Here is a 15436-nt window from a genome sequence, read left to right on the forward strand (position 1 = left end):
CTATCTGGGTGACCAAGTTAGTAGTGGGGGTGGGTGCGCTGAAAGTGTAACTGCTAGAATAAGAATAGCCTGGGCCAAGTTTAGAGAGCTCTTACCTCTGCTGGCGACAAAGGGACTCTCACTCAGGGTAAAAGGCAGACTGTGTGACGCATGTGTACGAACAGCCATGCTACATGGCAGTGAAACATGGGCTGTGACTGCTGAGGACATGCGTAAGCTCACAAGGAATGAAGCCAGTATGCTCCGCTGGATGTGTAATGTAAATGTGCATACCTGTCAGAGTGTAAGTATCTTGAGAAAAAAGCTGAACATAAGAAGCGTCAGTAGTGGTGTGCAAGAGAGATGATTGCGCTTGTTTGGACATGTGGTGAGAATGAATGAGGATAGCTGCGTGAAAAAGTGCCACTCCCTAACAGTTGAGGGAACCCGTTGAAGAGGTAGGCCCAGGAAGACCTGGGCTGAGGTGGTGAGGCAAGACCTTCGAACATTGGGCCTCACCGAGGCGATGACTACTGACCGAGACCTTTGGAAATGTGCTGTGCGTGAGAAGACCCGGCAAGCCAAGTGAGATCATTGCCAGTGCCCCTGGACTGGCTCTTGTGCGGGTGGCACATAAGATGTACCATCCTGAACGTGACCGTTGCCAGTACCGCCTGACTGGCCTTGTAGGGTTTTCGAGCGAGATCGTTGCCAGTGCCTCTGGACTGGCTCTTGTGCGAGTGGCACATAAAAGACACCATTTCGAGCGTGGACGTTTTCGTGCGGGTGACACGTAAAAGCACCCACTACACTCTCTGAGTGGTTGGCGTTAGGAAGGGCATCCAGCTGTAGAAACTTTGCCAAATTAGATTGGAGCCTGGTGTAGCCATCCGGTTGCACCAGTCCTCAGTCAAACCGTCCAACCCATGCTAGCATGGAAAGCGGACGTTAAACGATGATGATGATGATGATATATATATGTGTGTGTATATATATATACACACACAGGCATAAAATAATTATTATTATTGTATTTTGACCCGAAGATTAGCTATATATTTGAATAGAATTGATTTTCGATCGATTTATTTTGAATCGATTTGATTTTTATTTTATTTTCTATTTGAAAATGTGGTTATAAAAAAATGTGGTGTAGTCGTTTTATTACTTTGTATTTTTATTATAGGTCTTTTTAGTGTATTTACTTATTAAATTTTTCTATGTGGGATTGTGGATTTTCATGGATGAATTCAATAATTGTGGGTTTTTTCTCTAAATTATGTGTATTTATTTATTTATATATATATATATATATATATATATATATAGGTTATGAGAGGTAATGGTGTCGATAAGACTCAAAAGTGTCAGGTAATGCTGAGTAAGTGTTATGGACAGACTATAGTTAAGCTCCAGGTTTGGTGATTATGCGAATGAGGAGTCCAACGTAGGTCATATATCAGCATGTGTATATATAAAAAAATTTTCAGAATGAGACAAAAATCTCCCTGCATATCTCACGTCTATTTTCATTCCTCCACTTCACTCTCTACTTCATATCTTATCTAAAATAACTATTGCTTAACTATTTTCTCACACCGTCTCCGATGAAGGGATATATAAAATATCCTGGAAACAGCTGTAAGACCTATTCATAAATGTTCTAAAATCTTTCACAGCCTTGGATTTTTATCTCATTCTGAAAATAAATTTTTTTATATATACATATGCTGATATATGACCTACATTGGACTCCTCATTCGCATAATCACCAAACCTGGAGCTTAACTATAGTCTGTCCATAACATTTACTCAGCATTACCTGACATCTTTGGGTCTTATTGACATCATTACCTCTCATAACCTATATTTCTTGCTATTATAAGCACTTATCTCAGGTAAAGCTTCAGTAATGGATAAACAATTCCTTGGCATTTCTCTTACGGACACTCCTATTCCTTCACAAAAGACTTTTCTCTTACTCCTCCTTACCAAAACTAAGGGCCTCATCTGAAGAATCAGATGGAAGGCTTTCTTCCACGACAATCAGAAATGACAATAATACCAACAGCTACAACTTCAAATCATATAAGAACCCTCCACACGACCCCCATCTCAAAAATTTTGAAGCGGATATGTTTAATTTAATTAGAAATGTTAAATTCTCCAATACAAATCTGGCTTTTGTGCAGGACACGGCACTGCTAATGTGATCTTTTCAGCTAGGCAACTTCAGGAGAAGTGTGTGGAACAGGGTTTGGATTTATATGAGGTGTTTGTCGATCTGACAGAAGCCTTTGATATCGTTAATAGAAATGCACTGTGGAAAGTCCTCCAGAAACTTGGGTGTCTTGAAAAGTTCCTTGCTTTGGTTAGGTCTTTTCATGAAGACATGAAGGGTAGGGTTAATGTTAGAGGGAAAATGTCGGAGCCTATCTCAATACAAAATGGAGTGAAACAGGGATATTCTGGCACCGATCCTATTTGCCATATATTTTGTGATGGTTTTATGTATTGCATTCAGAAACTGCAGATATGGTGTTTACATCCATTATCGAACCTCTGGCAGCATATTTAATATCAGGCGCTTTGCTGCAAAAACAAAGGTATTTACAGATGATTGTGATCTAGTAGCGCACACAGAGATAGATATGCAACACATTTTGAATGCATTCTCTGATGCTTGCATTGCCTTAGGATTGACAGTCAGTCTCAAGAAAACTGTTGTTATGTACCAACATGCCATGCCCCTGGTAAGCAGTATAGTGAACCAAATATCTGTGTGTATGGTAAACAACTTGATGTAGTTGATCAGTTTGTCTACCTGGGAAGCACTGTTAATAGATACAGCAATTTGGATTATGAAATTCCATACAGATTTAAGAAAGCAAGTGATGCTTTCGGAAGGCTAGAAAGGCGCCTCTGGAGTCGGCGAGACATATGCAGGAAGACAAAGATAAAGGTATACAAGGCATGTGTGCTCTCTTCTCCTTTTTATGCCTAGGACCACATCAGTGATCTTGAAATATTGGAAAGCTCTTGGTGTGAAAGTGTAGAAGCTCTTGTGTTAAAGCAAAGGCTCAGGTGGAGTGGGTCATCCGGTCAGGATGAAGGATTCAAGGATGCCAAAACAACTCTTATGGAGAGTTAGGTAAAGGAGAACGACCTCCACATAAACCAAAAAAGAAGTATAAGGACTTGCTGAAGGCTTCCTTAAGAGATGCTTGCATCTCTCCTGACACATGGGAGGGCATAGCTATTGGCCGTAGCAGATGGAGAAGGATTGTGAACAAGGGGACAGCTACTTTTGAGAAATCTCAAGTTGCGCATGAGAAAGTAAGGAGGGATGTCAGGAAGGGCATCGCTGTTGCACTTCCAGATTGTAAGGGTCTTCCTATGATGCTGACATGCAGTGTCTGTGCAAGACCCTGCCTCAGTAAAGCTGCACTCAAGAGCCATCTTCGTAGTCTTAAAGCGAGACAGATGATTGACAACCAGGTCACTGGTGGTGGTGCTACACACCATACTAATCATATCTGTCAGATATGTAGAAGGGAGTGTAATTCGGCAGGAGGACTTAAACGACATGCAAAGGTACATGAAGCCCAGTTATAACTACAGCCAGCCATTGCCGGTAAAGGTTTTAGCTGCCAATTCTGTACAAGACATTGTAGATCTTTAGCTGGGCTAAAAAAGTCACATTTGATCACAGCACCGATAACAGTTAAGCCTTGTGCAATGGCCATACCCATTAACGTGGGGGCAGCCATCATGTATGTATGCATGTGTATATATATATATATATTATATGTATATATATATATGTATGTATATATATATATATGTATGTATATATATGTATGTATATATATATATATATGTATGTATGTATGTATATATGTATGTATATATATATGTATGTATATATATATATATCTATGTATATATATATATGTGTGTGTGTGTGTGTATGTATGTATATATATATATATATATATATATAAGTATGTATGTATGTATATATATATATATATATATATGTATGTATATATATATATATATATATATGTATGTATATATATATATATATATATATATATAAGTATGTATGTATACATATATGTATGTATAGATGTATATATAAAAACCATTGATTAGAGTACAAACATCAAATTTGGGCCAATGACTTTATATAATCCCATGCTTCTTTATATTTCATCATATGCAAATAATACCATGGCTTTCATAAAAGAAATACATAAAATATATTTATATATGCACATATAAAAATACAAAAATATATAGAAGGATCTGTTCAGAAAAATGTATATAAAAATTGACTGAAGTAGGTGATTGATGCAATCCATGGTAGGTCCATGGACAGGTACTTCTATATATTTTTATATGTTGAAGGCCATGGTATTATTTGTATATGATGAAATGTATAGAAGCGTGTGATTATATAGTCGGCCCGAATTTGATGTTTGTTCTCTAATCCAGGGGTTTTGAAACTCTGGTCCGCGGACCAGAGGGGTCCGCAAGGACAAGACAGGGGGTCCGTGGACAGCAAATACTTTTTATGGGCAATTTGATTTTATATATGTTTTTTAATCGAAATCTTTTAATTGACAATAAACCTATTTGTTAAATGAATAAATGTCAAAATATATGTTATTTTAAGCAAATATTTATGTATAAATTTCATAAGCGTTTATAAGGGGGTCCCTAAGGCAAAGCCTGAAATATAAAGGGGTCCGCAAGTCAAAAAGTTTGAAAACCCCTGCTCTAATCAATGATTTTTGTCTCTGGCTCAGTCTCACTTGAGCCCTTTTTTTTTTTGCAGTCCTTTATATCTTTTTTGTTTCCATAAAAAGAAATGGAAACTATTTCTTGTCACGCACGCATGCGCACACACACACACACACAAACCATAATTAGTTAGGAGTATGAGAGTTGAATATATTTATTTATCTACTTATCATCCTTAAGGTTACACCCATTTCACAGCCTTCTACATGCAATAATAATTTCAGTGTATAGTAAATTATGTCTACATATCTACACTAATATGCATTATACAATACAATTGTAAATTCACAAATCAATGCAGATGTATTTTTATATATATCCTTTTTGTACTTTATTTACAGTTAGATATATCTATTGATGGAGCTGATGAAGTTGACAGCCAACTGAATTGCATCAAAGGTGGTGGTGCATGTCAGTTCCAAGAAAAGATTGTTGTCTCATGTGCGAAAGACTTTATAATTATTGCCGATTACAGGTAAAACCCTTGTTCTGTTCATCATGTATTTTGTTTTGTTTTTTTATATTTCAAATCTGTCCTATCTATACTATCATGGGAGTCTCACTCTGAGAAATTGCAACCAAATCCCTTTTAGTTACTAAGGACGTGAGAGAGAGAGTGAAAGAGACAGTGAGTGGTGATAGTGTTCGTTTTGTATTTTTAAATGTTTATCACGTCACAAGAAAAGTAGATACATAGATACATTGTTAAATAAAAAGTGGGAGAGAAGAGTGACGCAAAGGAAGTGAAAGAGAAAGAGAAAGTGAGAGAGACAGTAGATACAAAAATCCAAAGAAAAGTTCATACATAGATATATGCACACAGCAAATATTGGCTGTCAATTTCACTTTTCATTACCACACGAGGATAAAATTAACTCACAAATGGCTGTGAGGAGATTTAGCCTCACACAGAATATGACAAGGCTGGCCCCTTTGAGTTACAGCTACAACTCGAGACATATATATATGAATGTATTTGTGTGTGTAAATAGTATAGGTTTGTTAAAACATGTTTGCAATAATAGGTGTTGTGTGGTGGAAATAAACACAATTACCAAAGTTTTATTTATAAATCCTTTTATTATTTTGTTCTTTTGCATTTCAATTTGTACATTTGTACCCATATATGTATGTGTATGTGTCTGTGTTTATACCACCACCACCATTGCTTGACAACTGATGTTGGTGCGTTTGCGTCCCTATAACTTAGTTGTTCAGCAGAAGAGACTGATAGAATAAGCACCAGGCTTACAGGGAATAAGTCCAGGGTCAATTTCTTCGACTAAAGGGTGGTGCTCCATCATGGCCACCATCAAATGACTGAATCAAGAATAAAAGAATTCCAGAAAAACTAAACCAAGAATATGTACGATGTATTTTAAGGTTAAATAGTAATGCTATTTACGTTTGTGTAACATTTTGGTTGGATTATATAGTCACTGGTGTTACATTACTTTCTGTATTCTGTAATTGTCGTAATATACTTTTCTAGGCCTTAAATTTTTGTGGGGAGGGGGCCAGTTGATTAGATCGACCCCAGTGCACAACTGGTACTTAATTTATCGATCCCGAAAGGACAAGTTGATCTCGACAGAATTTGAACTCAGAACGTAAAGACAGACGATCATAATATACAAACATTTCTCATGGCACCAGTACACTGTTTACAGATGCTTACATTTTTCATGTTTTCTGCGAATTTTTCACGGGTCCAGCTAGTTTATATAATCGTCAGTGAAAGGCAGCAGGCTGGCAGAATCATTAGCACACTGGGCAAAATGCTTACCAGCATTTTGTCTGTCTTTACATTCTGAGTTCAAATTCCACTGAGGTCAGTTTTGTCTTTCATCCTTTCAGGATTGATAAAATAAGTACCAGCTGGGTACTGGGGATGATGTGATCGATTTTCCCCCTCCCCTGACATTGCTGGCCTTGTGCCAAAATTTGAAACCAATTTTTAATTATAAGGTGGCAAGCTAACAGAATCATTAGCATGACAGGAAAAATGCTTAAAGGCATTCTGTCCATCTTTATGTTTTGAGTTCAAAATCCACCAAGGTCAACTTAGCCCTTCATCTTTTCAGGCTCAATAAAAGAAGTACCAGCTGACTTGACTTGTCCCCCAAATCTGCTGGCCTTGTGCCAAAATTTGAAACTGATGTAACTGTCAGCAAACAATGCAAGTTCAAAAATACATCCAACTTATGATTTACTAAAGGATGGTCGTACACATTAGTGGCAATGGTCTTGAAGTCAAAAACTTTGAAGAACAGCAGTTCAGTAACCGTTTCTATGATAGGTGCAAGGCCTGATATTTTGTGGGAGGGAGTTACTAGATTATGTTGGCACTTATTTTATCAACCCTGAAAAGATGAAAGGCAAAGTCAAACTTGGCAGAATTTGGACTCAGTGTTAAGATGGACGAAATGCTGTTAAGCATTTTGTTCAGTGTGCTGCTAATGATTCTGCCAACTCACCACCTTACAACAGTTCAATGATAGGTCAGATTTTTCGCACTTGTATCTTGAAATAGATACACCTGCACACAGACAGACAGACAGACACACACATCCCATCTTAGTTTTAGAATAGTTATTGTGTCCCTATATGTCGCAAAAGGGTTGGCAATAGGAAGAGCATCCACCTGTAAAACACTGCCCTAGGAAGCCTGTCTAATCCATGCTAGGACAGAAAAGCAAATGTAAAATGATAATGATGATATACACTCACACAAAGTATCTGAGATATTTGGAGTGTGTGTGTATGTGTATCATATATCAGATATATTATCTATGACAAAAAGACAAGGAAGAAGGATGACATAAAATGGAATAGTAAAATTAAAAAAGAAAAAAATTTTTAAAGTGTAATATGGTTGGAGTGTGTGTGTATGTGTATCATATATCAGATATATTATCTATGACAAAAAGACAAGGAAGAAGGATGACATAAAATGGAATAGTAAAATTAAAAAAGAAAAAAATTTTTAAAGTGTAATATGGTATGCAAAAATGATTGATTAAAGAAAAATTCCCAATTTTATGGAATAGGTACAGGTGTGGTTGTATGCTTGAAAAGCTTTCCAAAACAGACAATAAAACCTGGTGTGGTCCTCTGGCTTGCAAACTCCTGTCAAGCTGTCCAACCCATGCCAGCATGGAAAACGGATGTTAAATGATGATTGATATATATATGTGTGTGTGTGTGTGTGTGTATATATATATATATCATCATCATCATCATCGTTTAACGTCCGCTTTCTAATGATGATGATGATATATATATATATATATATCAATCATCATTTAACATCCGTTTTCCATGCTGGCATGGGTTGGACAGCTTGATAGGAGCTTGCAAGCCAGAGGACCACACTAGGTTTTATTGTCTGTTTTGGCAAGCTTTTCAAGCATACAACCACACCCGTTCCTATTCCATAAAATTGGGAATTTTTGTTTAATCAATCATTTTTGCATACCATATTACACTTTAAAAAAAAAATTTTTTTCTTTTTTAGTTTTTCTATTCCATTTTATGTCATTCTTCTTCTTCCTTGCTTTTTTGTCATAGATAATATATCTGATATATGATACACATACACACACAGCCCGAGTATTTCAGATACTTTGTGTGAGTGTATATCATCATCGTTATCAGATATTATGTGTTCACCAGACTGATAGGTGATCAGGTGGCTGGCTGGTTTCCTGAAGTTAAGTGTTGCAGATCATGAGATCATTTGCACCACAGAACTCCAGCAGCCTTGTTCCCTCTTCATTTCTACAGCCAGTGCCATAGCCTCCATGCACACCATGAAATCCATGTAGATGCTGCCCAGCATTTCCATTGAAGTCACCAGCCACAATAACCAAGTCTCTGTCATTTGACATTGAAGTAGTTTACAAAAGGACCTCATAACGTTGGTTCTTCTGGTCATCAGCCAGCCCAGATTATGGAGCATAAACTAAGTGAATGTATCTAATTTATCTAAGACTAGCAATGCACCCCAGCGTTGCCCAGGTGTTATGACCTTCAGTCACATTGTATTGTTCCTTTCTTATGAGCAGAATTGGCACAGGAGGAGTATGAAGCAAACCACTCTTCATTATAAACATGTTTTATGGTCATTTTCTGATGAACAACGCTGCAGTTTCCGTCTATCAAATTCAGTCACAAGTTTATGATTGACCTAAGGCTATAATAGAAAACACTTGCCCAAGGTACCATAGAGAGGGACTGAACACAGAACCATATGGTTGGGAAGCAAACTTCGCAAGCACACAGTCATTTTTGCACCTAAAATATGTGTGTGTGTGTGTTGTTACATTTGTTGTTAAATCAAGTATTGTGTCCTACTATGTCTCAAAGCTTATCAAGCAGAGATCTATGAAATAAATGCCAAATTGAAATACATACTGAGGTCAGTATGATCAATTAAATTTTTGAAGGTGATACCCCATCATGGCAACAGTCAAAAGACTAAACCCAGTAAAATAATGTCTAAAGACTTAATGGCTTCAAATTTAAGGTAATGGATTACTAACCACCAGATAATTAGTTCAAAACTTCGTATTGAACTTCCACTCTTTACAATAACAGTTTATGTATATCTCAGTCTCCTTGACTTCCAGCAATTAACAATTATAATTTGAAGTTGAATGGTTAGCAGTAAGAAAGTTGACCAGATTTCTTTAAAAATTTATTGTGCAAAATATTCTGAGAAAAAGTATTTTTTTCACCACAACAAAATGTGCATGCGTGCACACACATGCAGGTATGTCTGGTAACTCGAGCTACTACATATAGCTGTTACATCTCTCTTAAAACACACTCTTTCATCAAAAGAAAGACACAGACTTACAGTATTTCAGGAAGAAAAAAAGAAAAAACTACACAATGGGTCTGCTACATCAGAGGCAACTCTGGGCTAAACAAAACACAAACATACTTCACATTAAAAGATTATCTACTAAATAATACTAATAAAATTGATGGTATTTCTTTGAAGTTATATTCCCTGGTAAAACTCCACATAGATTGTTCAAGCAGAGTTGCCTTCCTTAGCTAAAGACCTCAAAATTGTGCACCCCGACCTCATTTTCGAGGTTATTTTTGTAGTAAAAAAGCATTGTTGTGTAAAAAAAACATACCTTATTTGGTAGCTGAAAGATTACTGAATCTTTTGATACCTCATATGTCAAAATTGGCAACTCAGTTTTCCTCCTTCCATACTAGCATATACACACGCACACACACACACATATACATACATATTTATCATATAAACCTTAATGCAATAAGAAGGGCTCTTTAACTATACATAGCTTTAGCAAGATGTTGATGGGAAAGAGGAAATGTAAACAGGCTAGCAGATGTTGTTTCACACTACTAGTCACAATATGCTTCCAGTTTTGTCTTGATTGCACTGTTTTTTTCCATCTTTGACCCCAAATTGCTCAACCAAATCGTCTTCCCATCATCGTGGATTTTCCAAGTGGCCATTTCCAATCTCTTGGATACCACTTGGCCACTGTACAGACCCACTTGTTGTCTCTAAACCTTGTGACATGTCCAGCCCAACAGAACTTGTGCTTTCGGTATTCTTTGATCACATTGTTCACTTCATTCCATTCACTAATTATCTCATTTCAAATGTCCTCTCTTAATGATATTCCTAGCAAGGATCTTTCCATGGCCCTTTGTATCATAGCCAATAGATGGTCAATCCTCTTCATAGTAGCTCACATCTCACTTGCATATAGGAGCACAGGTGCTATTGAAGAGTCTGGCATGTATGGCATTGTTTAGTTCTGTTTGGAACACATACTTTATAGATAGGAGAGTATTGTAGTTCGCTTGAAGCATTGTGTATTGTTTGTAAAGAATAAAAAGTTTTGAATGGTACAACAATGCACTATAAAACAAAAAATGGACTATATACCTGTTGTAATTTGGTTATCTATAGTCCGATGATATTTCGGAATTACAATTCCTTCTTCAGATTTTCTTAGCTGGAGTTCTGCTAGAAACTCCAGCTAAGAATTGTAATTCCGAAATATCATCGGACTATAGATAACCAAATTACAACAGGTATATAGTCCATTTTATACTTTATAGAGTTAAATGCCTTCCATCCTGCCCTTATTCTCTTTGAGATTTCAGTATCCATATCTCAGCACATATTCACTGTGTATCCTAAGTAGATGTACTCCTTCACCTCCTTGATTTCATCACTTCCCACCTCTATTTGCCCTTGCATTACATTTTCCGATCACATATATTTTGTTTTCATATGGAACCCCCCCCCCCCACCTTATACGCATATGAGGTGGTATAAAAAAAATCCCAGATTAATTCTGTAGCACACCAACAGGTGGCAGCACATGATTGTGTGTACAGCGAGGGCTAGCAGCGACCTTTATGAGGCAGTGTGCCAAGTGACATCAGTGTTTTTATTTCACAAGTTGTTGAAATTTGTGTTTTTATGATCACTTGTATGCTGTAGTCTGCTGTTCATTTTAAGACCTACAACTAAGCTCTGAGTGTTCACATCTGTCTGTATTGTCTGCGGCTGGCTTGCAGTTTCAGCAATTCAAAAATTTGCCAAATGATGACCTGAAAAGATAGATGTAAAGCAATACACAAATGTGTACAGTATACCTATCTGTCTCCCCACCCTCTCTCTTTTCCATTAGTATTTCAAGAAGTTGTACTGGTTCCTGCAATGTTGCCTGTTATTTCTTCCATATAGCTATCAGTTTCCTAGTAAGATATATATCTAATTAGTCTCTCAAAAACCTTTCAACTTCTGTTTATGCTTGTTCTATTTCTGCCACCTGAAAGGCTGCACGTAAGTCTTATTTTATTCAATAACAAGCTCAGTGCAGCCTTTTCATAATTTGTTGTCTGGTGACTTTTTATGTTGTAAGCTGGGTATACTGTGAAGCTTAAAGATTGTGTTGTATATTCTGCAGAATGGAAACAACATAGTTAAGTTTATATACCCTTTCATAAGTTCAAATCTTTCTCTCTTTCTCCTTTTTCTCCCCCTCTCTCTGTCTCACACTTCCTACCTACCTACCTACCTTCCTTCCTCACCTCCCTTTCTTTTTTATCTTCTCCTTCCCTCCCTCCCCCCTCTCTTTCTTCCTTCCTTTCTTTTTTCTTTCTTTCTTCTCTTCTCCATCCCTTCCTTTCGGCAAACCACTGATTTCAAGCAATGTTATATTTCTCCATAGCCAGGTGTCTTCTCACATAAGATTAAAAGCAAAGGGGACCACTTGTATGACCATCATTCCATGCTAATACAAGAGGTCACAAACAGGTATGTGCACACATCACGATATGTCTGTGGAGGCACATGGCTCAGTGGTTAGGATGTTTGATTCATGATCATAAGATTGTGGTTTTGATCCTGGACTGGGTGACGTATTGTGTCCTCGAGCAAAACACTTCATTTCACATTGCTTCAGTCCACTTAGCTGGCAAAAATGAGCAATCCTGTAATGGACTGGCGTCCTGTCCAGGTGGGGAAACTGGGAAATTGGCCCTTATGAGTCAGTATATCTCGAGAAGGTAACTAATTAATGACTACATTTATTTGTGGAGGGAACCTGTGGAAGAAGTAGAAGTAGACATGGGACGAGGTGGTGAAGCATGATCTTTGAATGTTGGGTCTTACAGAGGTGATGACAAGTGACCGAGACCTTTGGTGATTTGCTGTCCTCGTGAAGACTTGTCAAGCTAAGTGAAATCGTAGTTGTAGCCAGTGCCGGTGACACGTAAAAGGCACCTGTATCAGTGACACATAAAAGGTACCCACTACACTCTTGGAGTGGTTGGCATTAAGAAAAGAATCCAACTGTAGAATCCAAGCCAAATCAGACTGGATCCTGATACTCTTTGGCTTACCAGTTCTAATCAAACTGTCTAACCCATGCCAGCATGGAAAATGGACACTAAATGATGATGATGATGATCATCATCATAACAATCACACACACATGATGGGCTCTTTTCCATCTAACAAATCCACTTGTGAATCTTGTCAACCTGGGGCTATAGTAGAAGACATTTGCCTAGTGTGCCACATCCTGGGATTAAACCTGAAACCATGTGGCTAGGAAGCAAACTTCTTTGCCACACAGCCATATATATATATATATATATATATATATATATATATACTTTTATTTGTTTCAGTCATTTGACTGAGGCCTTGCTGGAGCACCACGTTTAATTGAACAAATCGACCACAGGACTTATTCTTTGTAAGCCTAGTACTTATTCTATCAGTCTTTTTTGCTGAACCACTAAGTTACGGGGACATAAACACGCCAACATTGGTTGTCAAGCGATGGTGGGGGACAAACACAGACATACAAACATGTACATGTATATACAATGGGCTTCTTTCAGTTTCCGTCTACCAAATCCACTCACAAGGCTTTGGTTGGCCCAAGGCTATAGTAGAAGATGCTTGCTCAAGGTGCCATGCAGTGGGACTGAACCTGGAACCATGTGGTTAATAGGCAAGCTACTTACCACACAGCCACTCCAAGCCTGTATATATATATAAAATCATTAATTCAACGTTCAATTTTCCATGCTTGCATGGACTTACATTACAGACAAATACTTAACGTTGGTAGGAAGAGATGTTGTCTATGGCTTCTACATGTCATTCCAATTTGGGGAAAATTAAATGGGTCTAGTAACTAAGCAATATAAACATGCTGCATTCACTCGAGAAGTCTTGTGCAGCTGTAGCAACAACTGAATTTTTTAATGAGTTAAGCTGTTGATAATTAATTTAATGTCTGTTGGCATTAAACCTTATTATTAAAAATAGCTTGGCGCACCCTGTACACCTCTGCCCTATGCACAGAGTTTTGCAGTCAGACTGCTCTGGGAGAATGTTGGTGCTTTCTTATTTCCATGCACACACACACACACTCACAGAAACACATGCACATATACATACACATTGTTATTTTGAAATTGATGTGGTACTGTTATTTAATCAACATTTAGTTTGGCATTAAATCCAATGCTTCAAGGTGTAACCCACAGAAATTTATTTTTGCTTTTGGTGTATTGTTTATAATTGCGAACTGCTCACTCTATCTATTTACACCTGTGTCTGCATGTATCTCTCAGCTCTGTATATTAGATGAGCACTGTCTAATAATCAGTTATACACCTCCATACCCTCCCATTTAGAGTTAATGGTAAAATTAAGACTAGTATTGTCATTCGCATAACTCTCACATTTATGCGTGTCTGCCCACACAGATTTTTAACTAAATAAATTTCATTTTAAATGTGACGGTTAGTAAATATATTCTTCATTATCATCAACATCATCCTTTAAAGCCTGTTTTCCATGCTGGCATGGGCTGGATGGTTTGACCAAAGCTGACAAGCTGGAGTACTGCACCAGGTTCCAGTCTGATTTAGCTTGGTTTCTATAGCTGGATGCCCAACTACTATGCAGTGTGTGTTGGGTGCTTTTAATATGTCACTGGCAACGGTTGCCTTTACGTGGCACCAGCACGAGTTCTTTTTATGTGGGATTGGCACTGGACTCTTGCAGGCCAATCCTCTTCACCAGGGGATACAGCCATAACACTTCTAATGTGGAGGGTGGGCCTTCTTGAGTACAGCAAGGCACCAGGTATCTTAGGCAGGATGCTTGAAAAGACAAGAATGACCACACTAATGTTAATTTAAATTTTCATATTTTATTAACCTGCATTGTTCATAGTTCAAGCTACAACTATCCTAAATTTCCTTTTCTATCATATTATATTCATGGATACATTATCAGATTTATTTATTCATTTTCAAGATGGTAATGTAGTATTCATACTTCAGCTCTTGTGTTCTTGTCAAGTATCATTACCACTGCTACTACTTCTTGAAGTATACCATTTATAAGAATTTACTCCATTTTTTTCCTTGGTGGAGAGAGTTGAAAGCATTTAATAAGTTTATAGACTCTGTAGATTTCTGTCCAGACTTTCAATAATAATTCTTCTGGTTGTTAAGAACTGTCCAAAGGTAGACTAATTTTTTTCCTTAGACAGTTGCATACATAAGTGACGATTGCTTAAAGTGGATGGAACTTGTGGAAGACAAAGGACAAAGTATTGAAGGCCAATCTCAAGACACTGAACCTTATGAAGGAGATAACGAAAGACTGAGATATCTGGTGCCTATCAAAAAGACTTGATGTCAGTACTGGTGCCACTTAAAAAGTACCTAGTACACTCTGGAGTGGTTGGCATTAGGAAGAGCATCCAGCTATAGAAACCATTCTTGACTAGACAATGGAGCCTGGTGCTGCCCCTAGACAAACTGTCCAACCCATGCCAGCATGGAAAACAGAACTTAAATTATGATGATGGTGGTGATGACGTTTTGGTTTCTTTCTAAGACCATTTCAAGATTCGATTATGTGGTTCAGCAACAATTTGTTGTTGGTTTATTGCTGCTCTCACTGTTGCTGATGTTGTTCAAGAGATGGATGTGATTTGCAGGACATTGCTGAGGAGTGAAGTAATAAGTCATAAGTATATATACTTGGGTCAGTTGTCTAGTAAACGCCTTTTAATGCTATATAGTGTCATAGTAGATGGCATGTGTG

The 15436-nt window shown here is 37.5% G+C and overlaps 1 protein-coding gene across 3 annotated transcripts in view; it reads left to right on the plus strand.

The window, feature by feature from the left end:
• The window catches only part of LOC106878906 (ribose-5-phosphate isomerase), a 206431-nt gene that overhangs the window by 177399 nt on the left and 13596 nt on the right, over positions 1-15436 (plus strand). For all 3 annotated transcript variants that reach the window (XM_089365889.1, XM_089365888.1, XM_014928254.3), the window contains one exon: positions 5130-5263. In XM_089365889.1, coding sequence (XP_089222015.1) covers positions 5130-5263 — 134 coding nt within the window. The remainder of the gene's footprint in view (positions 1-5129; positions 5264-15436) is intronic.

The sequence above is a fragment of the Octopus bimaculoides genome, chromosome 18 (genome assembly GCF_046866305.1).
Source record: "Octopus bimaculoides isolate indiv1 chromosome 18, ASM4686630v1, whole genome shotgun sequence".
NCBI lineage: Eukaryota > Metazoa > Mollusca > Cephalopoda > Octopoda > Octopodidae > Octopus > Octopus bimaculoides.